This window comes from Ovis canadensis, chromosome 4 (assembly GCF_042477335.2).
Source record: "Ovis canadensis isolate MfBH-ARS-UI-01 breed Bighorn chromosome 4, ARS-UI_OviCan_v2, whole genome shotgun sequence".
In the NCBI taxonomy this organism is placed as follows: Eukaryota; Metazoa; Chordata; class Mammalia; order Artiodactyla; family Bovidae; genus Ovis; species Ovis canadensis.
In genome coordinates, this window is record NC_091248.1 from 121056893 (window position 1) to 121070770 (window position 13878).

The following is a 13878-nucleotide window of genomic DNA, read 5'->3' on the forward strand; positions in this document are numbered from 1 at the left end:
AAGGGTAATCTAATTCCTTTCCCAGACTCTTAACACTCAAGCTGAATGTTGACTTTTTCCATAGACAAACAAACTTCAGCTCAACAAGGAAAGATCATGAGCGGGGAGGATAAATGTATGATTGACAACATGGATCTGCTTGGCAGCTCTCCACTTCCTTGATCTGCGTATAAAGACTGTGCTGAGCACCTGGGATCCTACGTCTCTAGGACATCACATTCTGTCTCATTCAGCATGTACTCTCTCCATCTCCTGCTCAGGGCCAGCCCTGCTGCCCTGCTTCTGATTCTTTGCCTGCAGCTGGGGACCACCAAAGCTCAGGAAGACACGTGAGCCAAGACTTTCTCCTCCTCATTAAAAACAAACAAAAAAATTGGGTGGGGAGGGGGCTCCTCCAGTCCTACTCTAGAAATTTCCATATCTGTTCCTGAAAACTTTTTCAACTTCCCAGAACTCTAGTCCCAGGAACTCTCATGAACCCCACGCCTAGCTCCATTTTTCCCCTCTTAGGGAGTGTCATCAATTTCCCTTACATTTCCACTGGGTGCTTCTAGGCTGCCCATGGAAATAAGGCTCCCAGTGTTCAAATAGGCTGTATGTAACTGCTGTTGTTATTGTTTAGTTGCTAGGTTGTGTATGTCTCTTTTGCGACCCCATAGACTGTAGCCCGCCAGCCTCCTCTGTCCATGGGATTTCCCAGGCAAGAATACAGAAGTGGATTGCCACTTCCTTCTCCAGGGGATCTTCCCTACCCAGGCACTGAACCTGAGACTCCTGCATGGAAGGTGGATTCTTTACCTCTGAGCCAAAGCTCTGATCCACATCCTGTCCATAGTCAATACCTTTGTTAGAATTCTGCTCGGAAAACCCCACCTTCTCGTACCTTCCCTCCTAGAAGAGAAGATGAAGCAGGTCATCGAGTTCCAACAATAGCTTTAGGAAGGACAACAATAGCTTTGGGCAGGACTCAGGAAAGGATTAGAGGGTGTGGTCACAGATCCCTGGCCCTGTGGGATGAGACTGCGCTGACTCAGCAGCTTAGATATTCTCCCTATTCTCAAGACCAAAGATGAAGACAAGGACCACTTGCCCCCACAAACACTGATATCAGGAAGAGCAGGTTTAGAAGCTAGTTCACTGAGGGTCCACATTTGACAGAAGCAAGAAACTGGGCAAGCAGAATGGAGTTAAGTAGGAAATGGAGCTAGGGACTGGGGAGGAACAGAATCATTCAGCGAATCTTGGGAAGTTTTCTCTCCAGGAAGAGAGTTTGGGATGCTGGGTTTCTGGATTATGATTCTGGTGGTGATCTCTGTAGTGCGACCAGGTGTCCTATCCTGGAAAAAACCACTCAGGATTTTGAGAAGCTGGTATAATGTGGAGGCACCAAGAAACACTGGGTGAGGACAAGTTCAGATATAGTTGCCACTCTATTCAGCCCTGAGGCATGGCAAGTTGTTGAAATAAGCTGTGCTAACTAAGGTGACCGCCCAGCCCAGTTTGCTCAGGAATTTCTTGGTTTTAGCACTAGAAAGCCCCTCATCCCAGGCAGTTCCTTGCTTTGGGGCAAACTAGGATGACCAGTGGAAGGAAAGAAGATGCTCAGCTTTAAAATAAAGAATTCAAGTTGCTTTAGTAAGCACACCTAATCTGTACAAAACAACCCCAAATCAAAAGTTCTCAGGAGACTCAGATGCTGAGTGATGCATCCTACTCTCATCACCTCCTTCGTCTGCACCTTCTCTTGGTCTTGCTGACCGCAAGCCCCGTCTCTCGTGGATCGATTTCTGATCTCCGACCCGCTTCTCTCTTCCCGGAACCAGTCAACAGTTGATGACAATGGACCTGCAGATGCTGCAAATAGACGGGAGTGAAGAGGCCACCGTGGTGCTTCAAGTCTCAACAGATCTGAGGGAATGCATGGTGGTAAGCAGAGGCCCACCTTGGGAAAAGTCTGATTCCTAATTACGAATACGGTTCTATCAAGCTCTGACTTCAATATTGCATAATGTAATTGATAACATAATGAACCCCCACTCTCCTGCTCCCAATGCTCATATAGATACTTGAGCCTCAGAATAATCATGGGGGCTCAGGGCAGATGACTACTGTCATTTTACAAATGAAGGGACCCCCCCCCCCCCAATCCAGAAAGTGTGTGAAGGAGGAGAGAGAAGGCATGACTAGTGGGACAAGCACTAGAGGGGAGAGAGAAAAACGTGTGAGAGGTGGGGGAGGACAGGTGAGAGTCCCTCCCCAGGTCCTGGGGAGATGAACGACAGAAGCGTGGAGAGCCTCAGAAGGAAAACCCACAACCCCATCTGGGAGGCTGAGGCAAGTGGGGAAACGAGATGCGGGGCCAATGGGCAGGTTGTGAACCCTCCTCCCCAGGAAGACCTGAGCAGAGTCTGCTTTCTGCTCACTCTTCTGCTCTTTTGTTGGAAGTTGACTGTTGTTCCAACCACTCCTCTCTGATAAGGAAAGCACATCCTTCTCCTCCCTTTCTCCCAGTTCAGCAGTGGTGAGAGGGAGGATCTAGACCAGAGGATCTCCAAGGATAATGTGCATTAGGCCTCCTCCTGTCTGACTGCTCTGGGTCCCGTGGAAAGGACCTGTGCAGGTTGAACCCACAGAACTTCCCCTCCCACCCCAGGAAGATTGTGTCCTTCTCCACCTCACTGACAGTCTCCTCTGGTGTTGTCACGAAAGCATGATCCTCCCTTCCTAGGGGCTTCCTCAGTGTTCAGCGGGTAAAGAATCCACCTGTAATGCAGGATAAGGCAATGGCACCCCACTCCAGTACTCTTGCCTGAAAAATCCCATGGATGGAGGAGCCTGGTAGGCTGCGGTCCATGGGGTCACTAAGAGTCAGATATGACTGAGCGACTTCACTTTCACTTTTCACTTTCATGCATTGGAGAAGGAAATGGCAACCCACTACAGTGTTCTTGCCTGGAGAATCCCAGGGACAGGGGAGTCTGGTGGGCTGCCGTCTCTGGGGTCGCACAGAGTCGGACACGACTGAAGTGACTTAGCAGTAGCAGTAATGCAGGAGATACAGGAGATGCAGTTTCCATCCCTGGATTGGGAAGATCCCCCTGGAGGAGGAAATGGCAACCCACCCCAGTATTCTTGCCTGAAAAATTCCATAGACAGAGGAGCCTGGTAGGCTACAGTTCATGGGGTCGCAGAGAGTTGGACACAACCGAGTGACTGCACGCACGCACATCCCTTGTTAGCCACCTCTGTTCAAGGGCCAAGGGCCAAATCCATGTATCTACCCTATCTCATTCCAGAAAGACATCTCTCAAGAAGCACAGGTACCTTCTGACAGCTTCAGAATTCAAATTAGATTTGAAAGTGAAAGTGTTCGTCTCTCAGTTGTGTCTGACACCTTGCAACCCCATGGATTGTAGCCCACCAGGCTCCTCTGTCCATGGGATTCTCCAGGCAAGAACGCTGGAGTGGGTTGCCATTCCCTTCTCCAGGGGATCTTTCTGACCCAGGGATCGAACATGGGTCTCCCACATTGCAGGCAGATTCTTTACCTTCTGAGCCACCGGAGACTTTAAGGACAGGGACTAAATAGAAAACAAAATTGGGAGTGTGAGGATTGTTGTTCATTAAACTGCATTCTAGAAATGGCCCCACACCTATAGGAGAAAGATTACTGATCATTGAGCAAAGAGTAATACAGCTGCTTTATCCAGTTTTTCTGTTTACAATCCAATAATATAAACTATGTATACTAATTAGAGGTGGGAAGGAGAGTGAGTCATAATTTTTCAATTTTGTGTTTTATTTATCAAAAGCACAGATAAAAAAAGAATGTGAAGATGGGCATACAAGTTTTGTGATAATGGTAATTTCTAGTGGTGATAGATTATGAAAGTCCATTTTCAACCCTGAGAATGTAACAGGTGTAAAGAAAAAGTCTTTAATCAACAATTTGACACCTGATATAATTTTTTGCTGCTGATTAATAAAATTGTTTTAAGAACAATGCTAGTACAATAAAATAAAGCAAACTTTTTAAAACCTAACCAAGTATAAGTCAAAGACAAAGAACTCCATAGAATGAATGATACTGCAAATTAGAAAGAAATTATGTATAACTATAAAATAAACGTGAGCTTTCCAGGTGGTGCAAAGCAACAAAGAACCTGCCTGCCAGTGCAGGAGACATAAGAGATGAAGGTTTGATCCCTGGGTCAGGAAGATCCCCTGGAGAAGAAAATGGCAACCCACTCCAGTATTCTTGCCTGGAGAATCCCATGAACAGAGGAGCCTGGTGGGTTACAGTCCATGGCGGGGTGGGTCACAAAGTGTCAGACACAACTGAGCGACTTAGCATGCAAGCATGAAATAAATGTATAACTATGAATATACCTTCATATTTTTAAAACTTTGGAAAAAATTTAATTTTATAGGTGTGATGTTTCTAGAACTTAATATTCATTTTCTACTAATTATAATGTTTATGTAGCTAAATTCTTGATCAAGTGAGGTATTAAAGATCATAAAGACAAGTATAGAATAGGTTGGCATTTCCCTGGGGGTTCAGTGGCTAAAACTCTTTGCTTCCAAGGCAGGGGACCTGATCAGGGAACTAGATTCTACATGCTGCAACAACAGATCCCTTGTGCCACACCTTAGATCTGGTGTAGCCAAATAAATAAATAAATACAAATAAATATTTTTAAAATGGAATAGATTATATCCTCAAGCATGTGTTTGAATATAAACACCATATAATAATTTAATGTTGAAGAAAACGTAGGGTTAACCAAGTGCTTAAACATTTGTGGTCTGGACCATTTTGCTGGTCTTGGAACTCTTACCAGAAAATTGCTCTAAATTTGTAAATAAAATGCACTGATTACAAAGGAAAACAGACATAATAAAGAAAAATGATAAAATTATTTAAAAAGTAAACTTGTGATACCGCTATATATGTGTGTTTCTTTATGGGCACACTAGCTGAAAGGCAATATACTTAAATATAAACAAGTTACATTTTATTTTCTAGAGATTATATTATATGGTGGCTGTCATCGTGAAGCTTGAGTAAAGACCTTAAACTGTACACTACCATTTGGCAAAAAATCATAGCTGTTTTGTTGGACATCCAAGGGACTAGGAATTTTTCGTTTTGGTTATTCAAGTAGTGAAAATCCTGATTCATAAAGATTGTTGTTGCTCACTTCATAAGTCATGTCCGACTCTTTGTGACCACATGAACTGCAGTATGCCAGGCTTCCCCATCCTTCACTATCTCCCAAAGTTGGCTCAGACTCACATCCATTGAGCTGGTGATGATATCTAATGGTCTCATCCTATGCTGCCCCCTTCTCCTCCTGCCATTGGTCTTTCCCAGAATCAGGGTCTTTTCCATTGAGTCAGTTCTTTGCATCAGGTGTCCAAAGTACTGGAGCTTCAGCTTCACCATCAGTCCTTTCAACGAATATTCAGGGTTGACTTCCGTTAGGACTGACTGGTCCAACTCTCACATCCATATATGACTACTGGAAAAACAATAGCTTTAACTATACGGACGTTGGTTGGCAAAGTGATGTCCCTGCTTTTTAATTATTTGTTTAGGTTTGTCATAGCTTTTCTTTCAAGGAGCAAGCATCTTTTAATTTTTTAATTGCAGTCATCATCCTTAGTGATTTTAGAGCCCAAGAAAGGAGAATTTGTCACTGTTTTCACTTTTTCCTCTTCTATTTGAATGAAGAGATGGGACTGGATGACATTTTGTTGCTGTTGTATTGTTCGGTCACTCAGTCATGTCCAAGTCTTTGCTACCCCATGGAATGCAGCATGCCAGGCCTCCCTTGTCCTTCATCGTTTCTCAGAGTTTGTTCAAACTCATGTCCACTGAATTGGTGATGCCATCCAACCATCTCATCCTCTGTTGTCCCCTTCTTCTGTTTCTATCTTTCCCAGCATCAGGTTCTTTTCTAATGAGTCAGATCTTCACATCAGGTGGCCAGAGTATTAGAGCTTCAGCTTCAGCATCAGTCCTTCCAATGAACACCCAGGACGGATCTCGTTTAGGATTGACTGGCTTGATCTCCTTGCAGTCCAAGGGACTCTCAAGAGTCTTCTCCAACACCACAGTTCAAAAGCATCAATTCTTCAGTGCTCAGCCTTGTTTATGGTCCAACTCTTACATCCATACATAACTACTGGAAAAATCATAGCTTTAACTATATGGCCCTTTATCATCAAAGTAATATCTCTGCTTTTTAATATGCTGTCTAGGTTTGTCATAGCTTTCCTTCCAAGGAGCAAGCATCTTTTAATTTCATGACTGCAGTCACCATCTGCAGTGATTCTGGAGCCCCAGACAATAAAGTCTTTCACTGCTTCTGTTGTTTCCCAGCCCGGCATTTCACATGATGTAGCTAAATATGCTAAATAAGCAGAGTGGCAATACATAGCCTTAACGTACTCCTTCCCCAATTTTGAACCAGTTTGTTGTTCCATGTTCAGTTCTAACTGTTGCTTCTTGTCTCTCAGGAGACAGGTTAAATGACTTGGTATTTCCATCTCTTTGAGAATTTTCCACAATTTGTTTTGATCCACAGTCAAAGGCTTTTGTGTAGTCAATGAAGCAGAAGTAGACATTTTCTTGGAATTCCCTTGCTTTTCTATGATACAGCAAATGGTGGCAATTTGATGTCTGGCTCTTCTGCCTTTTCTAAACAAAGCTTGTACATCTGGAATTTCTCAGATCACATACTACTGATCCCAAGTATTTAAGGATTTTGCATATTACTTTGCTAGCATATGAAATGACTGCAATTGTACTGTAGTTGAACATTCTTTTGAATTGCCCATTTTTAGGATTGGAATGAAAACTATTCTTTTCCAGTCCTGTGGCCACTGTAGAGTTTTCCAAAGTTGCTGACATATTGAGTGCAGCACTTGAACAGCATTGCCTTTTAGGATTTTAAATGGACCAGCTGGAATTCCATCACTTCCACTAGCTTTGTTCACTCTAATAATTCCTAAGGCCTGCTTGACTTCACCCTCCAGGATATCCATCTCCAGATGAGTGACCATGCCATCATGGTTATCAAGTTATTAAGACCTTTTTGTACAGTTCTTCTGTGTATTCTCGCCACCTCTTCTTAATCTCTTCTGCTTCTGTTAGTCTTTACCATTTCTGTCCTTTATCATGTCCATCCTTGCATGAAATATTCCCTCGATATGTCCAATTTCTTGAAGAGATCTCTTGTCTTTCCTAATCTGTTGTTTTCCTCTATTTCTTTACATTGTTCACTTAAGAAGCCTTTCTTATCGTTCCTGGTTATTCTCTGGAACTCTGCATTCAGTTGGGCATATCTTTCCCTTTCTCCTTTGCCTTTCGCTTCTCTTATTTTCTCAGCTATTTGTAAAGCGTCCTCAGACAACCATGCTGCATTCTTACATTTCTTTTTCTTATGGATGGTTTTTGTCACACCTCCTGTAAAATGTTATGAACCTCTGTCCATAGTTTTTCAGGCACTCTGCTATCATATTTAATCCCATAAATCTATTCATCACCTCCACTGTATAATCATAAGGGGTTTCATTTAGGTCATACCTGAATTGTCTCTTGTTTCTCCCTACTTTTAATTCAAGCCTGAATTTTGCAACAGGAAGCTCATGATCTGAGCTACAGTCAGCTCTAGGTCTTGTTTTTGCTAACTGTATGGAACTTCTCCATCTTCAGCTGAAAAGCTTATAATCAATCTGATTTCAGTCTTAACCATCTGGTGATGTCCATGTGTAGAGTTGTCTCTTGTGTTGTTGGAAAAGGGTGTTTGTTACAACCAGTGTATTCTATCTTTGCCCTGCTTCATTTTGTACTCCAAGGCCAAGCTTGCCTATTACTCCAGATAACCCTTGACTTTCTACTGTTGCATTCCAGTTCCCTATTATGAAATGTACATAACTTTTTGGTGTTAGATCTAGAAAGTCTTGTAGGTCTTCATAGAATTCTTCAACTTCAGCTTCTTCGGCATTAATGGCTAGGACACAGACTTGGATTACTGTGATGTTGAATAATTTGCCTTGAAAATGAACTGAGATCATTCTTTGTTTTTGAGATTGCACCCAGCACTGAATTTCAGATTCTTTTGTTGCCTTTGAGGGCTATTCCATTTCTTCTAAGGTATTCTTGCCCATAGTAGGAGATATAATGGTCATCTGAATTAAGTTCACTCATTCCTATCTATCTTAGTTCACTGATTTCTAAGATGTCAAGGTTCACTCAGGCCATCTCCTGCTTGTTCATGTCTAATTTGCCTTGATTCATGAACCTAACATTCCAGGTTCCTATGCAGTGAAGTTCTTAATAGCATCAGACTTTACTTTCACCACCAGACACGTCTACAACTGAGTACAACTGAGTGTCATTTCTGCTTTGGCTTAGCCTCTTCATTCTCTCTGGAGCTATTTCTCTGCTCTTCCCCAGTAGCATATTGGACATCGTCCAACCCTGGGGGCTCGTCTTCTGGTGCCATATCATTTTGCCTTTTCACAATATTCATGGGGTTCTCAAAGCAAGTATACTGGAGTGGATTGCCATTCCCTGCTCCAGTGGATCATGTTTTGTCAGAACTCCGCACTATGACCCATCCATTTTGGGTGGCCCTGTACAGTGTGGTTCGTAGCTTCATTGAGTTACACAAGACTCTTTGCCGTGACAATGCTGTGATCCGTGAAGGGGGATAGATGAAGATATATTGTTGTAAATGTAATAAAAAGCTAAACAAGGTGAAGGTAGATTTCTCTATAGAAATACCAGGATGTCCAAAGTATTCTGAGTAAAACCCCAAGGGTGAGAACATTTGAATTTACTGTTTGGGGGCTGACAGGCCATTCAGCACAGAGCTGCCAGCTACCTGGAGAAGTTGCAGGAAATGGGCTGATGGCCCCAGCCATGACCATGCACATCAGTCCTATAGGGCACAAAGGTAGTGATGAGAGACAATATTTCAAGATCTCTAAAATTATAATGTAGTGCAAACATATCTATGTCTCTCTTCTTGATAAGATCATGCATACTGCTAATACCACCATGGATTACTGATGGCCTTTGTAACAGAAGTGCTCAGTTTCAATGAGAGTCTAGTAAAAATAAAGATAAAACCTCTTTCCACCTGAATACACAGACTCACTGAGTACTATCCGCAGACCTTTCTGGGTTTATGGACCACAGAATAAAACTTCCATGCTGAACACTAACTAGACAGAAGGCTCTTGACTCCACTGAAACTTACATATGCTGTACTCTGGGATCTTCATTGATTTAGCTTCTTCTTAATTTTGGCTGTGCTGGGTCTTCCTTGTGTGGCTTTTCTCTAGTTGCAGTGAGCAGGGGCTACGCTCCAGTTGCAGGAAAAGAGCTTCTCATCGCAGTGAATTCTCTTGTTGGGGAGAATGGGCTGTAGAGCCGCAGGCTCAATAGCTATGGGCATGCGCTTAGTTTGCCCTGTGGGATGTGGGATCTTCCTGGCCGAGACAGAACCTGTGTATTCTGCATTAGCAGGAGAATTGTTTACCACTGAGCCACCAAGGAAGCCTGCATACTCTGGGATCTTCAGTTGTAAAGCACTCTCAATTTGAAAAAGAGAAGGAAAACTAACTTCAAGATCTCAATCTCATTTGGAACCCATTGCTAGGAGAAGACAATGGTACCCCACTCCAGTACTCTTGCCTGGAAAATCTCATGGGCAGAAGAGTCTGGTGGGCTGCAGTCCATGGGGTCGCAAAGAGTTGGACATGACTAAGCGACTTCCTTTTCACTTTTCACTTTCATGCATTGGAGAAGGAAATGGCAACCCACTCCACTGTTCTTGCCTGGAGAATCCCAGGGACGGGGGAGCCTGGTGGGCTGCCATCTATGGGGTCGCACAGAGTCGGACACGACTGAGTGACTTAGCAGCAGCAGCAGGTAGCAGCCAGGGTTGGTGAGTAATTGCTTTCACCTCACAACTGAGGAAAACAAGAGTGAGACACATCACCCTAGTTATGAAAGGTCACTAATTACCGAAAGTCGCAGAGCTTTAGAGGAACACAGCTGGGGCTCAGCCACAGTCTGGCAACGGGGCCTGGCATTGACTTCCACGCCCAAGCAGCCAGGCTGTGGTCACAGCCCAATTCCGGACAGCCTTGACTAGAGAAGCAAGGTAAGCCTGCTCCCCAGATGACCAACTGCCCCAAGATGACTGATCCCAGCCCTGTGAAGTCACTTACCTCTTTCCTCCCAAGCCCTAGACCCACGCTGCTAAAGCAGGAACTTGAGCACATGAGGACAGAAGACCTTCTGACCTAGAGGACATCGCATAGTTCACTCCTCCTGCCTCTGACCCACACTCACCCCTGCTTTTCAATCACTGATTAGATCTTCCTCCTCCCCTATCAACCTTTCTTGTCTTTCACTTTTCCATCCTCAAGCTAACACTGGGTCCTCTCTCCCCAGATTAAATGTTATCTTCTAAGCAACATTCCGATTGAAGGCAATTTTAATTATAAATTCACCTCCTGCCTCTGTAACAATTCCCCAAAGAGATTCTTCTGGGATTTGCAAACCAACAGTAAGTACAGGAGATGACCAAGGGAAGAACTATCCTCCAGGGAGGGAAAAAACACAAACATGGCTCCAGACTTGAATCAGAACCTCCATGAGGAAGGGCAGAGAGGAAGGGAGGGAAGAAGGGGCAGAGAGAATGTGGGGACTCTGCCCAACTTGAAAGGTGAAAGGTTTGGGAGAAAAGTTAATGAGACCTATATTTGTAAATGACTTGGGAAAACTGAATCCCAGTGGGGAAATTTCTGGTGATGGCAGAAAAGTCAAGGCATTGGGTTGGAGTGTTATCAGACATGACCTTTGTCCTGCCTTGTCTCTTTCAGGTACTGTAAGAGTAACAGCAGTGGTTGATGTTATTCGTGAACTAAATATCTGCCCGGATGACTGGGCAGTGATACCTATTAAAGCAAATCGCTTTTCTCTCACTAAGAACCTACCATAGTCTGATCTAAATGGAAGCCTTTATCTCTGCACATCCCAACCCCACCAGCAGGGGATTTCCTCCAAGGAAAGCTGGTTGGGGTCAACTAGCTAACTTTAGTCTCTAAAATAAACTTCTCACAAGCTTCTCTGACTTCTGCTGTGTCTTTCCTACAAAGTCTACCCCCAAAGGAATCTCAGAACAGCCAGAATTTTTAGGGTTCTGCTCTTTCAAAAGACCTTTACTGAGGAGAGTTTTTGAGCTTTCCCTGTCCATGAAATACTCTGGCCACCTGATGCAAAGAGCTGACTCATTGGAAAAGACCCTGATGCTGGGAAAGACTGAAGGCAAGAGAAGGGGATGACAGAGGATGAGATGGTTGGATCTCATCACCAATTCAATGGACATGAGTTTGAATAAACTTCAGGAGTTGGTGACGGACAGGGAGGCCTAGCGTGCTGCAGTCCATGGGGTTGCAAAGAGTTGGACATGACTGAGCGACTGAACTGAACTGAACTGAACTGTCCATGAAAGAGAGAGGGGCCATTCTCATAGAAAGGGAAAGTGGTGGCCCTAAAACTCATAGCAAGTGATGGGCAGAATGTGGACAGGAACCTCAAGGCCCCCTATTCCCTGGTCCTCCTACATCCCACTGCTCCACACACCCTCCTTCCCCCAGGAACTGCTTCAGATCCCAGGAGATGGGAGTCACCCTGCCTCTAGCAGTGTCAGGGGCAGAATCTATGGACCCCGGGATAAACAATAGCATTCTGTTCTATTTGGCAGCTTCTTTTCAGACAGTGAAAGATGGTAGACTAAAGCATGTCTACTAGACAGTGGGCTGCACAAGAAGCATAATATGCCAAAAGGCAGAGGGCAACCTGAGGGGCTCCACCAAAGAGGGTGAATGAGTCCTTCCTGAGAGAAGGGGAGTATGAGCCAGGGTCGGGGCACACAGCGGGCAGAGGGCATTGTGGCTGATGGAATAGCAGGTGCCAAGAGGCCAGACCATGAAACAGCAGCAAGATCAGGGACAGTAAGCACTTTAATATCAGGCAGGATTAAGAGCAATTCAGGAGGGCTAGAAAGGTGGCCAACAAGGAGACAGGAACAAAATTGCTGCATCTGGACAAGAAGGCAGAACCATAAATGAGTATCAGAATCCAGGGCAAGAAAACACAATTATTGGGAAAGATCACTTGATATACTAATTAGAATAGTACAGTGATTGCATGCTTAAGATGTATCAAAAAAGCACTGAAGATTTTTATTTACATGCTTTACCACATACCTTATTATAAAACAACCTCAAGCTATATATACATGTATACACACACATACATAGGAGTGAGTATTATTCTGTCATGGGGAAGAACGAAATCCTGCCATTTCCAACAACATGGGTGAAACTTGAGGACATTATGCTAAGTGAAATAAGTCAGACAAAGAAAGAAAAATACTGTATATCACTTATATGTAAAATCTAACAATGCTGAACTCAGGAAGTTGGGACAGAAAGCAGAGTAAGATGATCCTGGACTCGCCTCCTCCCAGGGACACACCAAATGACAGCTATATATACAGAAGCTCTCTCTGGGAATGACCTGGAGACTAGCAGAAAAGGTTTTCCACAGCTAAAGATAAGAAGGAAAAGCTGCATGGAGAAGGATAGGAGGAACAGAAGTGCAGTCTGGTTGGGACCAGTCCTGGGGGTCTAACCCATCGGTGGGAAGGATATCACAGCCCAGGAGTCTTACCTGAGGGTTCTGAACACACCAAGGCCCCCCAGCCCAGGAGACCTGCACCAGGAAGACAAGCTCCCATACCATCTGGCTTTAAAAGCCAGGGAGCTTGATGCCTGGGAGAGCCAGAGGGCTGTGGGAAGCTGAGACACTACTCTTCAAGAAAGCTCACCAAAATTCGTTCCCTCGGAGTGTCAGCACCAAGGCAGATGTTTCAAAATCTCTTACCTTGAGGAGACTCATTGACTAATTTTCAGGTGCCAGAGCAGCAGGGATCATGGAACTTCTGGGGGCTTCCCTGGTGGCTCAGAGGTTAAAGCATCTGCCTCCAATGCGGGAGACCCGGGTTCGATCCCTAGGTCGGGAAGATCCCCTGGAGAAGGAAATGGTAACCCACTCCAGTATTCTTGCCTGGAGAATCCCATGGACGGAGAAGCCTGGTAGGCTACAGTCCACGGGGTCGCAAAGAGTCAGACACGACTGAGTGATTTCACTACAGAGAGACTGGCAGGTGCCACTTTGATGGCAGTTTTCTTATAGCTCACCCTCTACTTAGCTGGTCCAGCACTAACGGGCACCATTTCTGACTTGCCATTTAACTTACTTGCACTGCTTGTCCCACCCTGGGTTCACCTATGGACCCAACACATCTGGCAATCTTCCAAAGCAGCACCCCAACCCTGCCAGCCCCAACAGACATCCTCAGCCAGCAGCGAAGCCCCACCAGACCTGGCAGCCACCCCGGAGCTATACCAGAGCCCCTCCAAAGCAGCCTGCCACCCTCCCAGTTCCAGCAGACACCATCAGCCAGCACTGGCGACCCTCCAGAGTAGACCACTGCTCCCCTCATACCCAGTGACCAGGCTAAGTTGGCACCAGACTCCCTCCAATGTGGCCTCTTACCCCACTAGTCCCAGCAGGCATTTCTGACCAACACCAGAGTCCCACCAAAGCAGGCCACTGTTTCATCTTACCCGGTGGATACCCTAAGTTAGCAAAACAGAGCCCCTTCAAAGCTGACACCTGCCCTGCCAGTCTTGACGGTCACCCTTCGCTGGCAGCACCATCTGAAAGCAGCTTCGATCCCAGGCAGGGCCCGCCTGTACACAGCACAGCACCAACAATGACTG

General features: G+C 45.0%; 1 protein-coding gene across 1 annotated transcript; it reads left to right on the forward strand.

Annotated features, from left to right (window-relative positions):
- Positions 1–234: 234 nt before the first annotated feature.
- Positions 235–11027, forward strand: PIP (prolactin induced protein). The gene is made up of 4 exons (XM_069587295.1): positions 235–329; positions 1824–1926; positions 10478–10592; positions 10909–11027. The coding sequence occupies exons 1-4, from the start codon at positions 235–237 to the stop codon at positions 11025–11027; spliced, it is 432 nt and encodes a 143-aa protein (XP_069443396.1).
- The last annotated feature ends 2851 nt before the right edge of the window (positions 11028–13878 follow it).